We start from the raw sequence: 22637 nt of genomic DNA, 5'->3' as shown, positions 1-22637 counted from the left end.
CTCAACTTTGAGATAACAATCTCCAAAATGGCCAACAGCTTCATCGCCTATCTTCGAGGCGACCAGAATGCGCCAGGCGAGCGCAAGCTGGTGCAGAAGCTCGACTTCTTCATCCTTACTTTCTGCTGTCTCATGTACTTTCTGAACTATCTTGATCGCACAAACCTCAACAATGCGTATGTTTCTGGCATGAGGGAAGAGTTGAGTTTCAAGGGGAACCAGCTCAATCAAATCAACACCGTTTTCACTGTTGGGTGAGTGAGCATGAAAGGAAAAAAGACACGAGAGACCTCTACTAATGTCACAAATCCTCAGATACACCATAGGCCAAGTCCCCTGTAACATAGCCCTCTACTACATCAAACCCCGTTACTTCTTCCCAGCATGCATGGTACACCTCTCTCCATCCCTCCCCAACCCACAAGCCACCCTTCCTAACAATACCACCAGGTAGCATGGGCGGGCCTAACAATGGTAACAGCCGCGGCGCAAAAGCCGCAAGACATAATGGCCATCCGCTTTTTCCAAGCGCTCTTCGAATCCTCCACCTTTGTAGGAACCCACTACATCCTGGGCTCCTGGTACACAGAAAAAGAGCTAGGGAAAAGATCCGGCATCTTCACTGCATCGGGTCTGGCAGGCACGATGATCGGCGGGTTTATCCAGACGGGGATTCATAGTAGTATGGATGGGTTGAGGGGGATGAGTGGATGGCGGTGGTTGTTTAGTAAGTTTTCAAATCTATTCACACATCTACATACACATGTATTAACATCGTTCTCAGTAATCGACGGCATAATCACCCTCCCCGTCGCCCTCTATGGTTTCCTCCTCTTTCCCGACACACCACGCAAGTAACATCCATGTACGAACTGTTGTGAGACATTTACTGACTTCGTACATCCATCTTTAGGCAACACGCGCGCCCCCTACCTCTCCGCCACCGAAAAAGCCCTCGCGATATCCCGCGTCCCCGAAGTCAGCGAACAAACCCCCATCTCCTTCTCCTTCCTAAAACACTGCTTCTCTACATGGTACTGGTATTTCTTCGTCATCCTCTGGATCCTCGCCGGAGAAACCGAGTCGTTTAGCACAAACGCCCTGCTCCAGCTCTACATGCGCTCCCACCCAACGGAAACATACACCGTAGCCCAGAACAACAACTACCCAACCGGCGTCCCAGCCGTCGGTATCGCATCCACACTCTTCTGGGCGACCCTCACGGATTTCATGGGCGGGAAAAGGTATCTAGTCGGGTACTGGATCGCAGCCACAGGCATCATAACCTCGGCGCTCATACTCGCATACCCGCAATCCACACCCATCCATTTCGGCATGTACTACTGGGCCGGCAGCGTCTACGCCTGCCAAGCCACGTTCTTCGCGTGGGCGAACGATGTGCTGCGGTACGAAGAAGATAGTCTGCGTGCCGTGGTGATTGCGAGTATGAATATGGGGAGTAATGCGATTAATGCTTGGTGGAGTATTTTGTTTTACGGGGCGGATATGGCGCCGTATTTTACGAGGGGCATGTGGGCTATGATTGCGGTTAGTGTTGGTATGGGGGTGTGGTGTGCGGGCGGGGTTTGGTGGCAGGAGAGGGCGGAGGCGAGGCGGGAGGGGAGTGTTGTGCATGCTGAGGTTAGGGGGAAGGGGGAGGAGGAAGGGAGGAAGGCGGGGGGTGAAGGCGAGGCAGAGAAAGTGTAAGTCGTTTTTTGGTGTTGTTGTACTAGAATTCTACTGAGCGGCTCGAGGAGCTAATACAAACGCCTTGATAACGCCGAATTGTTATGCAATCATACTACCATCCATCCATCAAGAGCACAAGACATAGCCTCCTCATTCTATCCTACATCCCTCACATCAACCCCCTATGACACACCACCGAACCTCTGGCTCGCCCTCCCCCCACGCATACTATTCATGAAATCAGCCGAAGGATCACTGCCCAGCCCATTCCACCCATTAGCACCAACACGCTGGCCCTCCCTCTGCGCCTTGTTAATCTTCTCCTGGAGCTGCGAGGCCCCCGAATCAATGAGCTGAAGCTGAGCGAGCTGTGTGTTGAGGACGCGGACGACTTTCGTGAGGGGATCGTCTGGCTTGCCGGTCTTGCTGAGCGTCTGCGAAGTGTTGTTGATTTCTTCAATCATCTCCGTGAGGTCTTTGTTGAGTTCGTTGAGGCGGTCTTGCAGTTTTTCGGCGAGCTTGTAGCTGGGGGATTGTTAGTCATTGTGCAGATTTCTAGGGGTGTAGATATAACTTACGTCCTCTCGCGCTCTTGGTCTGGGCCGCGTAGCGTCTCGTTCTTGCCGCTGACACCGTGCATCTTCATGAGGTTGTCAATCTCCTTCTCGTAGCGGTCGAGGTAGGAGTCGAGCTCTTGCTGGTTCTCCTCCATCATCGTTAGCTGCCTCTCGACTTCGGCGGCGTCACGCTCGGCTTGGAAGGTCTTGGAGTACAGTTGGCGGACTTTGTCGGAGTTCTCGACGAGCGCCCTGTCCCATGATGCGACTGTCTCGGCTTGCGATTGGAATTCCTTCTGGTACTTGGATAGGTCGGCGGCCCAGCGGGTGATGATCTCGTCCATGGACTTGTTCTTCAGGCGTGATTGCGCTGATGGTGCGGGTCCGGCAGTCGACGCAGCAAGTCCGCTTTGGCCTGCATTGTTTCCGCTTGTCGCTCCAGGGGCGGGAGTTGGCTGTGAAGTAGTGTTGGATGATGCTGCTGGTGCTTCGCTTCCTGCGGGCTTGCTGAACAGGCTAGGAGTGGCTCCAGATGTGGTGGTGGTAGCAGCTCCAGAAGCAGCGGACGTGGTGTTGCCGCCTCCCAAACCACTTCCAAGGCTGGGGAACAAGGATGTGTTTGACGATGCGGTTGTCGTAGGCGCACCGCTTGTTGCAGTGGTTGTAGCTCCAGTTGTTGCAGCGGTGCTAGCAGGAGCAGCAGGCTTGGGGAAGCTGAAGCCACCGCCCGTAGATGCTGGTGTGGAAGCTCCCGCAGGCGAGAATAGGCTCGGTGCCGCAGAACCGGATGACGCAGCGTTATTTCCACCCAGACTCAGGCCCGAGGTCGCAGTAGGCTGCGTAGAAGCTGGCGCAGCAGATGAGGTACCCAAGCTAAATCCTCCCAATGGCTTCGCAGGTGTCGAGGAGGGGGTGCTGCTGCCCAGCCCGCCGAATAGCCCACCCGCAGGTTTGGAAGCCTGCGCGTCTTGTGAAGCAGGCGCTGACGGACCACCTCCGAATAAGCCGCCCGAGGGAGTAGACGCAGGTGCAGCGGGCTTGTTCGCATCGCCCGAGGCGCCTGTGTTTCCTCCTAGGCTGAAGCCGCCTGAAGGCTTTGCGGCAGATTGTCCAGATGCAGCGCCGAATAGACCAGGTGTGGAGGACGCAGAGGTTGCTGCTGGCTTTTGGCCGAACAGCGAGGATGTGCCTCCGCTAGACTGGTTGTTCTGGCCGAATAGACTTCCACCTGGAGGTGCGCCGGCTGGAGTGGTCGAGGGGAGGAAAGACGTCTTGTTTGCTGCTGGTGTAGCTGTTGGTGTCGAGCCTAGACGAGATGTCAGCAGTCGCGTTGGATCTCACCGATATACCCAGCTACTCACTACCTGCTCCGCCGAATCCACCAAATGGAGAGCCGGAAGATGCTGGCGCCGCGCCAGTTGAAGCTCCGCCGAAGAGTCCACCAGCTGGTTTTGGCGCATCTCCCTCCTTCTTCTGTCCGAAACCAAAACCGCCGCCGAAACCTGGTGTTGAGGATGGGGCGGGTGTAGCTGAGCCTCCGCCAAACAAACCACCGCCAGGCTTGGATGCAGGTGTGTTGGATGCGCCGCCGAAAAGACCGCCTGAGCCGCCTGAATTAGCTGCGCCACCGCCAAAGAGGCCGCCGCCGCCGCTGCTAGCTGGTGTGCTCGAGGTGTTGTTTGCGGTGCCGAAGAGAGATGGCGTCGCGCTGCCAGTGGAGGGTGCAGCGCCAAACAGCGACTTCTGAGGAGTGTTGCTGCCGCCGCTGTTGTTGGCAGCGCCGCCGAATGTGAAGCCGCTCATGATGGCGGGTGTGGAGGAGAGCTCTGGTGTTTGTTGTTGATGGGCGATGGAGCTGTTGTGGTCGGCGAGATATCGAGAACGCGCGAAAGTCTAGTCGTGTCGCGCCCGGGGATGCAATGGTCGGGCCGCTAATGGACGAGGTCAAAGAATTGCGCGTAGTCGTGTATTCTCCTCACGCGCATCGACGTCGCGCCCAAAAGTTAGACAAACAGGTGCAAGGGTCAGGGCTTAGCTCCGGTGAATTGTTGTTCCCACCTTCCCGCTGCTGGAGCGTCCAGACCGCTCGTCCCCGCTAATCGAGCGTGCCTGAACGACGACACGCTCAAGCAACGAGGCGCAGTCTCCTGTCGCCTTCGCAGATCATTCCTCCTCTGCCTCTATAACCGTGACCCAAGTCTCCACGACTTCTCCCACAATATACACCCCGTCAAGTATAGCAACATCAATTGCCTCGACATGCCGGACGGGCTAGCACCACCCCGCAAAAGCGTAGAGCTGGAAGACCCCGGCGCGAAAGAGCTGGGTATGTCGTCTTGCTAATACAGTGTATTCATTCTAACATCACACAGCAGACTCAAGTGACGAGCACTTCTCCGATGCTACCGAAGGCCAGCCTGCGCGATCGGACATGACCTCGCCCATTCCCATCACACGAGTTGAGCGAGTCGACGACGAGCCAGCCCACGGCGAGGTTCCCGGAACAGACGCATACAACATGCGCACTCAAGACGCTGTCCCCGACGAGGTGGAGATTGTACCAGAAGGCGCACGAAGTCGCAGTGCCTCGCGCGTCAGTGCAAGCGATAGGCCTCTGACACCAGGAGGAACACCAGTGCCCAAGACAATTGTCGAGAAGATCGACCCCGACCAGCCCAGCTACGGCGATGTCCCCGGTACACTCGCCCACCAGCAGCGTCTGGCCGATGCTACGCCTGATGTAGTTGTCAGAGCACCGGAGGAGCCTTCCCAGAGCAGCAATCCAGGTACGTAGGGCATTTCCTTGGTGCCTCCTGCGTACCATTGACGGAAGAAGGGTCACCAACCTCGCATGACAGGTCCCCAATAAGCCCGAGTGACGGCACAACCGAAGCCGCACCTGAAACACTTGCCGAAGCTGACGCCGACGCCTCGATCGAGCAAGACGACGACTCTGGCAACGCCGACGGTGACGACGATGGTTTTGGCGATTTCGACGACTTTGAAGAAGGCGAAGAGGGTGACGATGATTTTGGGGACTTTGACGATGGGTTTCAGCAAGGCGAGGACGATGCAGAGACATCATTTGATAAGCCCCCAGAACAGCCTCCTGTACCTGTCCCCTCGCCAGGTCCTGTAAGTCGCAGCAATTCTAGTCCACATACATTACTGCCTTGTCCGCTTGCCTTGGTGACATCTGACTAACCTCTCCTTCTACAGCCCGTCTTAGACTTTGACCAACTCACATCACTTGAAGATATCGTCTCAGCAACACAGCCATATCTTGATGACATGTACCCTGCACAGGACGGCATACCCACAATATTCACCAATCCCGAGGAAACGCGGTCCATATTCCTCTCAGAACGGAGTCATTCATTATGGACACAACTAGTCGCACCGCCGCCACTACAACCTCCCGACTGGGTCCGCTCGCGCATACGGCGGCTGTTCCTGGTCTCCTTGGGTGTACCCGTCGACCTTGACGAGATACTCCCCGCCTCCAAACAAAAGAAGCTCATCCTCCCTTCAATACACATACCCGGCGGCTCACCGCGCCCCTCTTCAGACGGTCGAAATAACGGTGGTCCCTTGGGACGCATCAAGCGCGAGAACGAATCATCCACTTCAGTTGACTCATCAAGTTCAAAGCCAGAGCGGAAACGCAAAGGACCGCCACCACCACCCGAACTCGACATCAGCAGTACCATGCAGCTTTGCGCGACAACAGATGCAGCACTGCAAGGTCTGACTGACGAGGAGTTGAAGATGCACATCGACCACCTAAAGGGTCTGCAAGAAAGAGCAAAAGAGGTGTTTGAGTACTGGCAGAAGAGATTAGAAAGTGCACTAGGCGACAAGGACGCCTTTGAGCAAGTCATCGAGAGTCTGGTTGCGCATGCGAAGAAGCTCAGGTAGCCAGTTCCATGTTTTTGAAATACAGTTTAATCATATTTCCATTGAGGCAGCCATGTTTTGGAGATGTCGTTTGTATCTGACCCCTTGTGATTCGTCAATGTATTCATTTCTTGGGTCAAGCGAACCATAGTTGTGATGGAGCTCGCACATTCTAGTGCCAAAATAGGTGTAATAAAAGGGTGGAGGATCTTTTTCTTTCTCTTGGAGTATCTCTTGTAGGAATACACTGCAGGACCTGTCTTCTGAGATTTACAACTGCCGCAAGAGAGATTACCATGCCACATACTACTACCATTACCACTCCTACTACTATTACCACCACCACTACTATCGCCACTACAACTACCACCACTACTACAACTACCTCTACAGATACCACGGCTGCTCCAAACACCATTGTTTCCTTCAGTCATACAGCTTCCCCAAGCACAAACACCATCTCGACCACATTCACCACCAGAAGTCCTTTAACAACCACAACCACAACCATAACCATGCCTTACATCACAATCACCACCCAGGAGACGCCCAGATCGCGCCCATCGCCCTACACATCCCGCGCCACCTTCACAAATTTCGGCCTTATGCAAATCCGCACAGAATGCCTCGAGGCACACGAAGACCGTTGTTCAATCTGCCTCGAAGCGTATTCAGATATCGACCCCGGTACAAAGATTAACATATGCCGGCATATCTTCCACAGATCCTGTTTAATAACATGGCTCGACTCCTCATCGACATGTCCTATGTGTCGAGCTGACCTCTTCGTTTCCGCACCACCACCACCACCATATTGGTCCTATCGCCCATTACCGTCATCAAGGGACGCAGCAAGGGACGACCGGCTTGGTAATACTACAAGCGAAAGTACGAATCCGAGGAGGAATTTATTTGAGAGGAGGGGTGGTCTTTGGAGAGTTCCTGCGTTACCGCATGTGGAAACGGATGCGGAGTTGTCGATGATGGTGGAGAGTGAGGGTAGGGATGGGCCGGATGCGCTTGATGCTTTGGCGACGTGGAGGATGGCGGCTTCTGAGGAGGGGAGGGAGATGGGGGGTCTGGGGGAGACGCCTTTGGATTATTGATGAGGTGGGAGGTGTGGGATGGGTTTGGGGGTGCATGTATTCTGTAGGCATGTTTCTAGACTGAGATGCTCCAAGAGACTACGTTGTTGGAATGAAGGCTGTATGACGCCTTCCGAGGTGCATGTATTCTGCAGACATGGTTCGAAATCGAGAAATGTCGTCGATAGACTTGCTCCTGGAAAGTAAGCGTAGAGACTACGTAGTCGCAAGAGAGGATTCAGCACAACTTGTTGGGTGTATGTATTCTGCAAACGCGTTTCTGAGTGAAAAATTTCCAAATTTAGATGGCTTCCTTGTGTATAGTGGAGGGGTCCCTAGGTGGATACAGAGTAGGCAAAGCGTACTAATTCGTCACGATCCACATGACTGATCTTGGACATGTATATCGTGTTGAGTGTCGTGAAATACCTTGATGTTGCAGAAGCAAATCTAATTTCTGTAGGGTTGTCCGCTGCGTGGAACTTGCTCCCGGGGCGAGGACCCGGGGAGTGTTCGGATGCGCCGACCGGGTTCCCCAATCTTTCCTTGCTTTGGTGCAACGGCGAGTCGATTTTGGACAGCGCAAGAACACGTCCTCGCAGGTTAGCCAGCATGTGCCGGCATCCGCTCAGACACGCTTACTGCAGTCGGCCGGACGGCCGGGAGAGACCCTGAGCGAAGCGACGTGCTTTGTGAACAAGCGTACCCCACCGTACGCACCATCACAGAGCCCCTCTGTCAGCTGTCAGTCAGCGCACGATAAGATATGAAGAGCATCGCCACACTGCGTATTGCGATCGATGGCGCTGAAACCACGGCACGAGTACGGCAGGTGCAGTGACATGCAGATCAAACAGGAGAGCAGCGCAGAGCTGCCGTGGCTAAATTAGAGGCGCCTTCACAGTTGGCCGTGGGCGTTGAAGTCGCTGGTGTCCGCGGTGTGGTGCGATGCTAGGCGATGCCTGTTCCGCGCGCCGTTAGCAGCGAATAGGGGTAATTTGCCACACTGGTGGGTGCAGGTGGCTTCGGTCGCACTGCCATTCGTCGCTCTGTTCGTAAACTCGTACGTGCTAAGAGATGGCACGCGGACGGGAAATGCATGGTCACACTTCATTTCGCGGGCCATGACGTCGGCGGTGTGCAGTGGTGTTGTGCTGGAGGGCTGATTTTGCGGTGGTTTGTTCACCAAGTGGCCGTTGGCAGCCATAGTCCGCCCTGTCCGTTTCTGAGCTCGGCCGTGCACGTGTGGACCCACCCGTGCAGCACGCAGCGCTAGGCAGTTCGCGACGTAGCGCTCAACTGTCATCTTCGCGTCCAGTCTGCTTTCCCAACCCGGCAGCATGTCGGGCAATCCTTTTGGCAGTGAGGCAGCATAGTGTAGCACGCTGCGTTGGGCTGGCGTGTTCCGTCTCTCAAGTGCTCTTCCGCCGCGCTCCCCTCTGCTCCTCCATCGTGTGGCGTGCGGCTATTCTTCACGCTGCCTAGCTGCTAGATCCCGCGCTAGCCCTGTTTGAGCCATACTGGATATCCATTCCAGCGGGGCCCCTGCTTGCGCTTCCTCGATACCTCTCGAGTTCATCTCGCGATCCATCAGCATCCTCGCAGCCGTCTGCACCGGCAGACTCTTCAGTCCCTCCTTTGCCCGTTTCCGCCTGCCCTCGCACCGAAACTTGACCCGCCGCACTTCCGTCCTCTCCCCCGTTCCAGATGCGCACATAGCAGCCTTTTGAGCCTCGCACCCTTCCACCCGCCGCCACAATGGCCGCAGAGACGTACTCGAGCGTCTCAGCCATCATCCGCAACCTCGCCCGCCAACATGACCCCACGCGAGACCCCAGCTTCAGCGCACAGGTTTCGGCCAATGGAGCCAAGACGGCGGCCAACGCCATCGCTCTGCCGGGCCCGGAGAGCGAAGAGAAGACACAACTCGAGCAGGAGCTGTCGGCGCTCTGCTCAAGAATAGATTTCCTTGAGCACAAGAGCAGCCACGCCGCGACCAAGCAGGGCCAGTTCCCTCTGACACCCGCACAAGAGCCTCCGGAGGAGGGCGTATTATATACACAGGCCGGCGTCGTGCGCGGCAACAACGGTCCACCCGTCCAGGGCCGCCGGGGATCCAACAAGGAGCGCGCCATCTGGGTGTCCAACTGGCTCGCAGCCAAAGAGTCGAATGGCGACCCCGAGCAGCCCGCCGCAGCCCTCACCGAGGAGCAGCTCAACTATCTGCGCGTACACCTGAACCAGCAAGCCGACCAGATAAGGAACCAGCGCGAGCATATTGGTAAGGGCGTGCAAATGGAGTCGCATGCGCTCATTCTGACATGATACAGACAACCTGAGCCAGGAAGTGAACAAGCAGTTGACGACACAGAGCATGGTATTCGAACACGGCATTGAAGACATCGGCGCACTCAAGAGAGAACTCGGCAAACATCAACAGGGTAGGCTCTGCAGCCTCACATAGGCGTTGACACGGCTGACATGTTTAGCCAACTTGGCTTTCCAAAAGGCACTGCGGGAAATCGGCGCCATCGTCACAGCCGTGGCCATGGGTGACTTGAGCAAGAAGGTCTTGATCCATGCTAAGGAGATGGACCCTGAAATCACTCTGTTTAAGCGCACGATCAACACCATGGTGGATCAACTCCAGGAGTTTGCTAGTCAGGTTACATTCCTCGCCCGAGAGGTCGGCACCGAAGGCAGATTGGGCGGTCAAGCCAACCTACCAGGAGTTGCTGGTATTTGGGCTGAGCTGACTGACAGTGGTACGTTGTGATTAGGGTTCCACTATCGGCCCGATGCTAACGTGTCCTGCAGTTAATGGGATGGCCAAGAATCTTACCGACCAGGTGCGAGAGATCGCCGTAGTCACCACCGCAGTCGCCATGGGTGACCTCAGTCGCAAGATTGAACGTCCGGCCCGCGGAGAAATTCTGCAGCTGCAACAGACCATCAACAGCATGGTGGACCAACTGCAGTCGTTTGCGACTGAAGTATCCAAGGTGGCCAGAGATGTCGGTACCGAAGGAAAGCTCGGTGGTCAGGCTGAAATCGCTGGTGTCAAGGGCATGTGGAACGAACTCACAGTGAACGTGAACGCCATGGCTCAAAATCTTACTACACAAGTGCGAGACATTGCCCAAGTGACAACGGCTGTCGCGCAGGGTAACCTCACCCGGAAAGTCGAAGCCGAATGCAAGGGTGAGATTTTGGAACTCAAGAACACGATCAATCGCATGGTGGACCAGCTGCAGCAATTCGCCCATGAAGTCACCAAGATTGCGAGAGAGGTCGGATCCGAGGGTCGCCTTGGTGGCCAAGCTACAGTGCATGGTGTTGAGGGAACCTGGAAAGATCTTACTGAGAATGTGAACGGTATGGCCATGAACCTCACAACACAAGTGCGAGAGATCGCCGAAGTCACTACAGCCGTCGCAAGAGGAGATTTGAGCAGGAAGGTCAAGGCAGAAGTCCAGGGTGAAATTCTGTCCCTTAAAATTACCATCAACACCATGGTGGACCGTCTCAACACATTCGCACAAGAGGTCAGCAAGGTGGCCCGTGAGGTCGGTACAGACGGTATCCTCGGTGGCCAAGCACAGGTCGACAACGTGGAAGGCAAGTGGAAGGACCTCACCAACAATGTCAACACCATGGCCCAGAACTTGACGCTGCAAGTGCGAAGTATATCCGAGGTCACACAGGCCATCGCCAAGGGAGATATGAGCCGCAGAGTGCACGTGGACGCCGAAGGAGAGATTCGACTACTCAAAGACACTATCAACGACATGGTTATGAGACTAGACGAATGGTCTCTTGCTGTGAAGCGCGTAGCTCGCGATGTGGGCGTAGACGGAAAGATGGGCGGCCAAGCAGATGTAAGAGACATCGACGGCAGATGGAAAGAGATCACCACAGACGTCAACACCATGGCCCAGAATCTTACATCCCAGGTGCGCGCTTTCGGCGACATCACCAACGCTGCCATGGAGGGCAAGTTCACCCAAATCACCGTCGAGGCTTCCGGCGAGATGGACGAGCTGAAGCGGAAGATCAACCAGATGGTGTCCAGTTTACGAGAGAGTATCCAAAGGAACACAGCAGCCAGGGAAGCCGCCGAGTTGGCCAACAAGACCAAGTCCGAGTTCCTCGCCAACATGTCGCACGAGATCCGAACACCCATGAACGGTATCATTGGAATGACCCAGCTTACGCTCGACACCGACCTTACGCACGCACAACGAGAGATGTTGACTATTGTTCATAATTTGGCTGGTCAATTATTGACCATCATCGACGACATTCTCGATATTTCCAAGATTGAGGCCAACCGCATGGTTATGGAAGAGATTCCGTTCTCAATGCGAGGCACAATCTTCAACGCCCTGAAATCCCTGGCATCAAGAGCCAACGAGCGGAAGTTGAATCTCGCCTACGACGTATCCTACAAGGTGCCCGACTACGTTGTGGGTGATTCCTTCAGGTTGAGGCAGATTATTCTCAACTTGGTCGGTAACGCTATAAAGTTCACAGAGCTAGGAGAAGTCAAGGTGGCCATCTCTATGGCGCAAGAGCAAGAATGCGGCCCAGATCACTACGTGTTCCAGTTTGCTGTTTCCGACACTGGAATAGGCATCCGTGGCGACAAGCTCAACCTCATCTTCGACACTTTCCAGCAAGCGGACGGTTCCACTACCAGGAAGTTCGGTGGTACCGGCCTAGGTCTATCCATCTCCAAACGTCTCGTCACCCTCATGGGCGGTCGTATGTGGGTCGAGTCAGACTTTGGCAAGGGCAGTGTGTTCTACTTCACATGCAGAGTACGTCTCGGTACGCCGGAGGTTACCGCCATCCGGCCTCAGCTCGTGGCGTACAAGCAGCACGCCGTCCTCTTTGTCGACCAAGGCAACACTGGCTTCTCGGACCAGATCATTGAGCACCTCAAGACACTTGACCTCGTACCCATGGTGGTCAAGTCGATTGAGGAGGTTCCTGAGACGACGAAGAGGACCGACATGCCCTATGACTGCGTGATCGTTGACAACGACAACACAGCGCGGGAGCTCAGGATTGCGGAACGCTTCAAGTACATTCCTCTCGTCATGCTTACGCCACATGTATGCATCAGCCTCAGGTCCGCGCTTGAGAATGGTATCTCGAGCTACATGACAACACCCTGTCTGCCGATCGATTTGGGCAACGCGCTCATCCCCGCACTTGATGGACGCGCCGCACCTCTTGTCTCGGATCACTCCAAGTCTTTCCAGATTCTCCTGGCCGAAGACAACGCTGTCAACCAGAAGCTTGCTGTCAGGATTCTGGAGAAGTACCACCACAGAGTCACTGTGGCTAACAACGGTCTTGAAGCCTTTGAGCACATCCAGAAGAAGCGCTACGACTGCGTGCTTATGGACGTCCAAATGCCCGTTATGGTGAGTTGAGCTCTATTCTCTAAATGCAAGTACATCACTGACATCATCTCAGGGCGGTTTCGAAGCCACAGCAAAGATCCGTGAATGGGAACGTGAGAACGGTATCCCGTCAACACCCGTCATCGCCCTCACAGCGCATGCCATGGTTGGTGATCGCGAGAAGTGTCTCGCTGCACAGATGGATGTACGTTACCATGATATCAAAACCATTTCCTGCTACTAACGCCTATCTCAGGACTACCTATCCAAACCCCTCCGCCAGAACCAACTCATCCAAACAATCCTGCGCTGCGCCACCGTCGGCAGCAGTAGCAGCACAATGTACGACCACACAAGCGAGTCTCGCTACACAGCATCTTCGCACCTACCCAGCATCAGCGTCCCCGGCCGGGAGAACAACGGCGGCGCCTCCTCATCACAAGGCGGCCTCCCCAGCCCCGGCAAGAAGCGCCCACAGCTCGAAACCCGCGGCTTCACAGAACGCGGAGGCGGAGCGCAAAGCCCAAACCTGCTGGCGGTGGATCAGACGGATAATGGCAGTGTCGAGAGAGTACGTTCCTTGTCCGCTAGTTTGTGAGTAAATTGACCCTAATATGTGTGTGTGTTGTAGCTTTTGCTGCGGAGTCACAGTAGCTGAGAATTTTTTTGTGACGTTTAAAGGAAGAGGAGAAGGCTTGATTAAGCTCACTTGAAGCCCCACCTTGGCCTACAAACACCAAACTACACTCGGAACTAAAGCATCGACGACTTACCGCTATCGGACGATTGTCTCCTCTCGCGGGACAGACGTATTATCGAAATCATCGGATACCCCGGCACATACAACACAACAATTTCTAGGCTGGCGGGAAGGAGGGGGCGAAGGTAAAGGTAACATGGATGGGGATTGTGGATGGGGGGTTAGGTTGGTTTGGATTCGGGTTGAATTGGGTTACTGAGTATTGGCGTTTTTTTTTTGAACCTGTCCTTGTCACCTTGTTTGTTGGTTGCTGCTACCCACGAATCTTCTTCTTGTGCGAACCACTTGTTTTTGCATATTTGGGCGTTTAGTTCATATGGGTTTGCCTCGGTGGCTTGATTGGCGTGCTGCTGTTGCTCTCGTCGCTGCTGTTGTTGTTGTGGTTGTGGTTGTGTATAGGATACCTTCGCTTTATTCAAAGGATTGCACTTGTGTCCTGGTGGGCTTGATATCATCTCATGAATATGTCACTCTGTTCGGAAAACTGCTAGTTTTGCTCATCGGTGAGGGCGGCAGCGGGCCAAGCGGGGTTTAGCCATACAGCGTCTTGTATTTCTGGGGACTTGCTGCCTGCTTCTGTGCCTTTGTGACTTTGTAACTATAGGATGACCAGTAAGCTCGAGTTGTACGGGGTATATGCCTCAAGTGATATGTCTAAATCCCACCTACTGCAGCGAACTAGATAATTCGCATACTTGCTTTTTGCCAGGCGCGGGGTGCGAGACCCGTAGACTCGAGGGCTCTGTCACCCACGCGAGTTTGGGGGCCCGGAATGGGCAATTGCTAATTGCGACGGATATACTCGCTCTATTTACGATAGACGTCAAAGCCACTACATGCAGCTAGTTCACTATCTAATTTCGCGTCTCTCGCGCGCCTCGCTTGACGTCGTTGTACATGGATGCACGCCAAGCTCACTACAGGCGTGTTTGCTGACCGGAGCATCAGAACAGGGCAGAAAACAAAGTCCTTCAGCTTTCAGCCTCGTGGCCAACTCAGCAGCTGGGTAGGACTGGGCTTTTTTCACACGCCCTGTGTAGCGTTGGTTTGCAGCTTTTCCGACTGGAGACGTGCTTTCATTGATTTGATTGGTATCGGATGACATCACGCTTCGGCTTAGCAAAGGCTGCCCTTTCTCGGTAACGGCGGAGGGGGACGCGACATGTCGGACTGCGCGCAGTGCCTTTCGCATTATCTTTCCCTGTCGTCAAGTCGTCGCTCAACCCACACCCCACTGCGACAAGGCTATCATGGCCCCAATACGGTAGACGGGAGCGCCTTGTTCGCTTTCCTAGTCTGCTTCTTCTTCAACTCGTGTTCGCTTCTTTGTCGCAACCTCGTTGTTTGCATTTCACAACCTTCTTCGTCGCTTCCTGCTTCGTCGTACGCCTACAAGGTCCGCGCAACCAGACGCGTCGCGCCCGCACATCGCAACTGCCTCGACGGCGCCTTCCCTCCCAGCTGAGGCAAGCACGGCTGCCTGAATTCACCAGAACCGTCTCCCCATTCACTTTCATATTCACCGCGTCCTCGCCGCAGCACCGACAGCGCCTCTCCTACTTAACTCGCCCTGCGCCGCACTGCTGGCGCTTTCCACCCCCACCACCACGTCCCCTGGTACAACCGCCGACCCGCTTCCTTCGCATACTTGAACACGGTACCGCCTAGCCCAAGATGGAGTCGAACGGGATGAGCCTTCAAGACAATATTCAGATGCTCGAAGAGGTCCTTCCAGCCGTTGATCCCGCTGATCGGCCGGTATACGAGAACATGCTCCAGACATTCCGCCAGCAGCTGTCGGATGAACAGCACCAAAGCGAGCACGATGCCCAGGTCACTGCCATCATAGAGAATGGCTTCCAGCCCAACAACGCCATGACTGCATATGACCAGGCCTTTCCAAACGAGAATGGTGATTGGACACATGCCAACGGAAACAACCACACAAGCTACCATAGCGGCCCGTCATACACCAATGGTTCGTCATATGGTATGCAAGTACCGCCCTCGCCGCCTCTGCCTGAACCACAACATAGCCGCAAGCGCAGCCTTGGGATAACCGACTACCCAGAAGCCAAGCGTGTCAGTGGGCAGCCTAGTCCGGTAACTCCAACTTCGCCCGTTGGTCCATGGTCACAATCGCTTCCTAGTCGCGAGGCCGCTCGGGTTCGTCACTCTGACCCTATGGACTTTGTCGACCTGACTGAATCGAATCCACCCTCGCCTGGCAATTACGACCTTCCTATCCATGTACATGCGCAACCAGATCCCGCCCCACACTATATGGACCCATTCCCCGAGCTCAACAACTATCATGGAGGAAGTGACAATGGCGCTATGCTACGAGCAGATGCGTTCAACCAAGAGTTCATGGCTCCGGAAGAGCTTGCTGAGTTTCTGATCGCACCTAGTGCACCAGGTAGTCATTTCGCTGTGCCGCAGACTTTCCCTTATCAGCCTCGTGCTGAAGCAGATTATCCTGATCACATGCGAGGATGGAGCAGCGACGGAGAGGAGTATGGCCGTTTCCCGCTCAATGTCAATGAGGCGGAAGACATTGAGAAGCTCTTGCAGAGCATCAGTGCTGGTGTTGACGAAGAGGACAAAGAAAAGCGAGCGCCCACTCCCAAGACCATGACTTGTACTTTGAAAGAATATCAGCGTATAGGTCTCACGTGGCTTCTCGACAAGGAGCGCAGCTCGACCAAGGGCAGTATTCTTGCAGACGATATGGGTCTGGGCAAGACCATTCAGGCTCTCGCTCTCATTTGCGCGAATCCGCCAACGGACCCGGCATGCAAGACAACGCTCATCATCGCGCCTGTCGCCCTTATGCGACAATGGGAGAAGGAGATCGAGCGTCATATCCATCCTCGCCACAAGCTCAAGGTTCACCTCTATCATGGCAGTGGTAAGAACGTTGATTTCGCTCGCCTTCGCCAGTGTGATGTCGTCCTCACCACCTTCGGTTCCCTCACTTCAGAATACAAGCAAAAGGAGTCTTCCAAGGAGGCGATGGCCAACGACGCAGAGATCCGCAACCCTAGCATGCGCCGCAAGGCCAAGGATAGGCTCGCACTGCTAGGACAAGAGTGCATGTGGTATCGTATCATTATCGACGAGGCCCACAATATCAAGAACCGGAACTCCAAGGCGTCCAAGGCTTGCGCTGATCTCATGGCTAAACACCGCTTGTGCATGACTGGTACGCCCATGATGAACAGCGTTGACGAGCTTTTCCCTCTTCTCCGGTTCTTGAAGATGTCGCCGTATACTACATGGACCAAGTATAGCATGGACATTGCAAAGGTAAGTACAGATTACTGTGACCATTGGGTACGATCTTTTACTAACGAAATATAGGGTTACAAGAGCACTCAGCCACGCGCGCGGACCGGTGCACAGAACCGTCTTCATATCGTAATCAAGGGTATCATGCTCCGGCGTCGGAAAGACGCTGTCGTTGATGGACAGCCTGTTTCCAAGATCCCTCCCAAGCACTCTGCCATCGATAGTGTGGAGTTTGAGGACGAAGAACATGAACTCTACAAGGCTCTAGAAACCAAGTCGCAGCTTCAGATGAACAAGTTCCTTGAGAAGGGTACTGTCACAAGCAACTATGCCAATGTCTTGGTTCTCCTGCTCCGCCTCCGCCAAGCATGCTGCCATCCGCATCTCATCAAAGACCTCAGTCAACCAGCAACCGAGGCTATCGATGAAGATGATCTCTTGAGCCGTGCCAGGGAGTTGAATGCTGAGGTCGTCGTGCGACTGAAGGCGAATGAGTCTTTCGATTGCCCGATTTGCCTTGATCTCGATCCAAATCCAACAATCCTCATTCCATGTGGACATACAGTGTGCGGCGAGTGTGTCCAGAAGATCATGGACCCGGCCATGCGAACCGCTCAAGATGGCAACGATGAGGCAACCCCGGCCTTGTGCCCACACTGCCGTGGAAAAATAAGTGCCAAACTGATCACGGATTACAAGCACTTCTGCAAGGTCCACTGCCCCGAGCGGCTTGGATCAGCCGACTTGTCAGAACAAGAGGAGGACGATGCTCAAGACGATGACTCTGATTCTGACATCTCCGAAGACGAAGAGGATGCAGTGGATGTTGACAGGAAGGGTAACCTTGCTGGCTTCGTCGTTGACGATGATGAGGAAGACGAATACGTCGCCGATGAGGCGGAAGATGACGACGACGACTTAGGCTCCGCATCTGTGTCCAAGTCCAAGAAGAAGTCAAAGGCAAAGGCAAAGAAGTTTGGCAAGGGCAGCAAAGGCAAGGGCAAGGAACGCGCCAAACCCAAGCTTACTCTTGCTCAGCTCAAGAAAGAGTCTCTTCGCAACAAGAGCGCCAAGAAGCGCTACCTGCGTCGCCTGGACAAGACCTTCATTCCGTCTGCGAAGATCAGCAGGACTGTTGAACTGCTCAAGGAGATCAAGGAGAACGACCCGACTGAGAAGACGCTGGTTTTCTCCCAGTTCACTTCCTTGCTCGATCTCGTCGAAGTACCTCTACACCGAGAAAAATTGGCCTACCAGCGCTATGACGGTAGCATGAAGATGGACGAGCGCGCCGACGCCGTAAACGCCTTCATGGACGACCCAAACGAAAACATTATGCTTGTCTCCCTCAAAGCCGGTAACGCGGGTCTCAACCTCTGGAAAGCATCTCAGGTCATTATCCTCGACCCTTTCTGGAACCCCTTCATCGAAGAACAGGCCATCGATCGCGCACATCGCATGCCTCAGGAGCGTGAAGTATATGTGCATCGCATCATTGTGCCGGAGACCGTGGAAGACCGTATCATTGCTATCCAGGACAGGAAGCGTGAGCAGATTGATGCGGCACTGGATGAGAATGCTTCGAAGAGCCTTACCAAGCTCAGCGTATCGGAGCTCAAGTACCTGTTTGGTATGGGTGGTGGCTAGTGTGCGCGAGAAAGCTGCAGGCCTCCTCTATGTTTACACAGCGTTCGCGCTATGGTTTCCTTTCGCTCTTTCCATGTTCGATCTATCGTCTTTTCATCACACATGTTCTTTTCTAACAACATCTGTTCCCTACCCGCATATTTAGACGCGCAAACACGTGTTATCGCATGTTTTTTTGATACCCGATCTTGAATGATCAAGGCTTTACCTTCTCTTCTCGGGGAAATGTACATCGGCGTACGACATGGGGTATCTGGCGTTTGATTTCTACCATGTGTTTCATGGCGTATATGGAATGTTCTTCTCCGTCGCGAGCGGAAGGAAGGGCAGTCAGCAAGATATAGCGTAATACAGTGTTTTCAGCAATGTGTTCAAATACGATGCAGGAAGCATTGCAATGTCGTGACTGCCGTTGGTTCGATCTCAGATAACGTGGGTGAGTGTCGCACTTGCCCTTCAAGTCACCGGCGCCTTTCTATGCAGCAACGGAAAGAGCGAGTTCAAGGTCAGGTGCGTCAGGCAAGTAAACAGAGCTAGCTCAACCTCCATGTTGTCGCACTCACACGACACCGCTTTCACACCTTGCAGCCGTCCATCCTTTGTCTCATCGCTACAACGACCAGCTTCTTCTACACCCTCTACGTCCTCCGCCTCCGCCGCCCTGCTTGCGCTTCTCTGCAAGCAGCCGAAGCTGGTCGTCTCATATTCATTTTGCATCTCACCTTCTAGGCCGACTTCTCACTCCAACCCTCTAGTAACTCGGTCGGCAAACTTCACATGAGCGCGTAAACTGCCCTCTTTGGTGTTCACACGTGTTCGCCGTCTCAGACAGACCAGTCCAATAAATCGTTCACTGAACAACATGACTGAGTCTGAGAACAATGCCTCGAAGGCGTCGAGCGCTCCCCCAAAAACGACGAAGGCACTAGAACGCAAGAAGCTTGGGACACGAACGACATCGGACAGACTTCCCTGGCTCAAATCCAAAGCTTCGCAGGCCGTGGCTGCAACGTTCACGGATGGTCAGAACAGCACAACTGTGGAAAGCCCGTGCAGCTCGCCTGTAGATGGCCACGAAAGCCCTAAGCCGTCCCCATCACCAAGCACGCGACCAAGCGGCAAGGTGGCTGTCGCGACTGCGATTCAGCCCATTATCACGACCAGACCGATGCCACGAAGGAAGTCATCGGTACCAGCGGGTGAACGTCGGGTTCCATCAACAGCTACCAGTAGTCCATCTCCAGTGACGAGACATCGACAAGCCCAAACGCGTCGTTTCTCATTGGCGACGAATACAGTAACACCGTTAAGGTCGGCGCATCGAACGTCCATATCGCAGTCACATGAACCACAAAAGAGGCTTTCTGTCGTGAACATCAAACAAGATGTTGACGAGCTGGGAGTCGACCATGTTCACGATGCTCGCCCTCGCGCTGACAGCCTCGCGCCAGTCCCAAATCATCTTCAACAGTCCAGCACGTCAGACTGCACCAGCACGCCTCCAGCAGTAATCTCTAGAGTCACAATGTCTCCTACGCAACCGGCACCAGCCCGCGTTACCTTTGAGCGGGCGGCAAAACGAAAGATAAGCAACGCAGTAGAAGACTTGGAAGACATGGTACAGGAAGCTGCCACGGTTGCAGAGGTTGTCGATGATCGGGGCCAAATGGAAGAACTGTACACGATTATCGAGGGGGCGAGAGACGCCGTACACGATGCTACCGCCGAGCCTGAATATCTCATGACAACTGCTCTTCCTCTGAAGGTGTCTGAGTCTTCAAGCTCGCCTTCTCGCACTCACAACATACTCCCGGTTGTCGTTGATCGGACTAATCTGGATGATATCGCCCCCGACGTCCGTCTGCATGCTGACCTGCCAAGAGCTTCGGTGTGTTACGACTGGGCCTACTCGGATCAGAATGCGCGAAAAGAAAGCAGTTCTTCTACGTCGTCATGTTCGTCCAGTGACCGCAAAAGCGAACGAGACCACCTCCATGCCGATCTGCTTCTGCCCAAGCTCGTTCAGCCAGCACCGAGAGAACATGTGGATTTTGTCCTCCGTCCTGTGGGTCGAGATGAGTCTCGTGGTCGCTCTCGCCGACGTCACCATGGCGATTCCACAAGGCATCGACATCGACGCCACCACAGCCCAGAGCTTGTTTGTCGACCCAAGCCCCGGCCCGAACCAAGAGATTCAGGCTTCGGTGAAACCGAGTGCTCATCCTACGAGGATGATGTACCATCGAAACCATATGGCGGTGAGCTCACTGTGCGGGAACAGGCACACCATCATACATTTAGTCTTCATCGACACCACCGTAGACAGCCAATTGCGAGAAACTGGTCTACGGCCAAGAAGCGTCTGACCGCCAGTATTGCATGTATCAACACAGCTCTGCTTGGCATCATCGTCGGTATCTACGCCGGTGAGGTACCTCGCATCCAGTACTCTCTCGCAGACGAACGACATATCGTGATCATAGGCAATGCAGTGCTCTACGCTGGACTTGCTATCTCGACCTTCTTTGCTTGGACACTACCTCTCTTACATGGACGAAAGCCCTATATTCTTGCTTCACTAGCAATCGCCTTGCCACTTCAGTTTCCTCAAGCTATTGTTGTAAGCGGCTACCACAACAAGGAGGCAAGGTATCGTGTCGGCCTTCTGCTATCGCGTGGTGTATCTGGTCTCGTCCTCGGTTTCGCAAATGTCAACTACATCACTGTGCTGCTCGACCTCTTCGGAGCTTCGCTGCAGTCCAAGAATCCTCACCAAGAGTTCGTTGTCGCGAATGATGTCCGTCGCCATGGTGGAGGTATGGGCATGTGGCTGGGCATCTGGTCATGGTGTTGGATTGCTTCCATCGCCGTCGGCTTTCAGATTGGCGCTGCGATCATTGACCGTCTAACTCCACAGTGGGGATTCTACATTATCGTCATGATTCTAGCTTTTGCCTTGGTCCTCAACATCACGACTTCGGAAACGCGACGCGCACCCTTTCGGAAGTCTGTAACTGAGGTGTACGACAGAGACGAGAACTATATTACGAGGCGCGTGAGTCGGGGTGAGGTAAAGTTACATATCGAGACTGAGGGACCGAAGTATTGGTTTGAAGAAGTGTGGGCGGGTATCAAGCTCATGACAATGATGCTCTGCCAACCTGGCTTCCTCGTCCTGGCACTCTACCTCGGATGGATCTACGCGCAGGTTGTACTTGTAATTGTCCTTCTTGGCGCTCTCTTGTCGCGAGACTACCGATGGAAACCAACAAAGGTGGGCGCAGGCGTTATATCGATAGCTATTGGCGCCTTCCTCGCCATCCCCTTGACAAAAGCCGGCATCTTCTCCCGTGAGCGGAAAAGTGCGTTCCGCACCGACTCCATGACTTTCCAGAAGCAAGTTACCTGGTCGAGCCATCTTGTCCGCCGCGCCATCTTCACGCTCACGCTTCCGCTGATGGGCATGGCGTACACTGTCTCGTCGGCTAGGTGCCCTCAGCCATGGCTTGTACCGATTATCTTTGCTGGCGCTGTAGGATTCCTCAGTATCCTCGCCATAGCCGAATGCCATGGCCTGATGATGGAGACGTTCGATACATGTGACTTGCAACCTGGAGTCAACACGCGACATCGCTTGCAAAGCATGGCTGTCCAAGATCGCAGACGAAGGACAAACTACACCTCCTTTCCACGTGTTACTGCTGGTATCTTTGCTAGCCAGATCATCGCTTTCGTCCTCGCCGCTGTCGCAACCATGGTGGGCGGCAACATGACGCGAAGTCTTGGCGCGCAAAAGTCGACTGGTGCTACAGCGGGCATTCTCTTTGGCATCACTGTTCTCCTGATTCTGGTCCTTTGTCGCTTCAAGTCCGTACAAGTTATACCCAACCATACCTTCGGAACCCGTCGCGACACGGCAGCCTGGCAGGAGTTCAAGGACCTAGAAAAGGTCGGCCGGGGCAGTGACTGGAAAGCTGTTGTGATTGGAAACCCCAGTGGTAAGATGAGAAGGATGAGTGTGCTTGAGTTGGGCGCGTTGAGTCGCTGGACTGAGATCAGAAAGTTGAACTTTCTGATCAAAGGTGAGATGTTGGGACAGCCCAAGGAGAAGAAGAGGAGTTTCGATGGTAGCTGGTGATGGTGTTGTGAGGAGATTGTTTACTACTGGAGAAGTGTTGTATAACCTGGAGATGAGTATGAGAGTGAAGCACGTATTTTTCATGATACAAGTACAAATCTCTCATGAAAGTGACCTCATTGTGACTGGCATGGGATTGTTGAGGTTGTAATGGCAACATGG

At 54.2% G+C, this 22637-nt stretch overlaps 6 protein-coding genes across 6 annotated transcripts; 5 read left to right on the top strand and 1 right to left on the bottom strand.

The window, feature by feature from the left end:
• Positions 1–27: 27 nt before the first annotated feature.
• On the top strand, positions 28–1707 carry J4E93_008610 (uncharacterized protein; the record flags this gene model as incomplete). Its single annotated transcript, XM_049346508.1, has 5 exons — positions 28–254; positions 316–391; positions 451–727; positions 785–850; positions 914–1707. The coding sequence occupies 5 exons, from the start codon at positions 28–30 to the stop codon at positions 1705–1707; spliced, it is 1440 nt and encodes a 479-aa protein (XP_049196398.1).
• A 164-nt stretch (positions 1708–1871) lies between these two features.
• J4E93_008609 (uncharacterized protein) lies at positions 1872–4049 on the bottom strand (the record flags this gene model as incomplete). Its single annotated transcript, XM_049346507.1, has 3 exons — positions 1872–2214; positions 2268–3552; positions 3608–4049. 3 exons carry the CDS (start codon positions 4047–4049, stop codon positions 1872–1874), a joined length of 2070 nt encoding a protein of 689 aa, XP_049196397.1.
• Positions 4050–4505: 456 nt separating this feature from the next.
• Positions 4506–6164, top strand: J4E93_008608 (uncharacterized protein; the record flags this gene model as incomplete). Its single annotated transcript, XM_049346506.1, has 4 exons — positions 4506–4572; positions 4619–5032; positions 5083–5381; positions 5466–6164. The coding sequence occupies 4 exons, from the start codon at positions 4506–4508 to the stop codon at positions 6162–6164; spliced, it is 1479 nt and encodes a 492-aa protein (XP_049196396.1).
• A 2822-nt stretch (positions 6165–8986) lies between these two features.
• On the top strand, positions 8987–13237 carry J4E93_008607 (uncharacterized protein; the record flags this gene model as incomplete). Its single annotated transcript, XM_049346505.1, has 6 exons — positions 8987–9509; positions 9559–9669; positions 9718–9993; positions 10046–12660; positions 12713–12844; positions 12896–13237. 6 exons carry the CDS (start codon positions 8987–8989, stop codon positions 13235–13237), a joined length of 3999 nt encoding a protein of 1332 aa, XP_049196395.1.
• A 1836-nt stretch (positions 13238–15073) lies between these two features.
• Positions 15074–18337, top strand: J4E93_008606 (uncharacterized protein; the record flags this gene model as incomplete). Its single annotated transcript, XM_049346504.1, has 2 exons — positions 15074–16708; positions 16763–18337. 2 exons carry the CDS (start codon positions 15074–15076, stop codon positions 18335–18337), a joined length of 3210 nt encoding a protein of 1069 aa, XP_049196394.1.
• A 1525-nt stretch (positions 18338–19862) lies between these two features.
• On the top strand, positions 19863–22475 carry J4E93_008605 (uncharacterized protein; the record flags this gene model as incomplete). Its single annotated transcript, XM_049346503.1, has 1 exon — positions 19863–22475. The coding sequence occupies one exon, from the start codon at positions 19863–19865 to the stop codon at positions 22473–22475; it is 2613 nt and encodes an 870-aa protein (XP_049196393.1).
• Between the last annotated feature and the right edge of the window lie 162 nt (positions 22476–22637).

The sequence above is a fragment of the Alternaria ventricosa genome (assembly GCF_023758065.1).
Source record: "Alternaria ventricosa strain BMP 2768 chromosome Unknown scaffold_17, whole genome shotgun sequence".
Taxonomy (NCBI): domain Eukaryota; kingdom Fungi; phylum Ascomycota; class Dothideomycetes; order Pleosporales; family Pleosporaceae; genus Alternaria; species Alternaria ventricosa.
The sequence above is the reverse complement of the archived record's forward strand: the minus strand, read 5'-3'. Positions and strand labels throughout refer to the sequence as shown.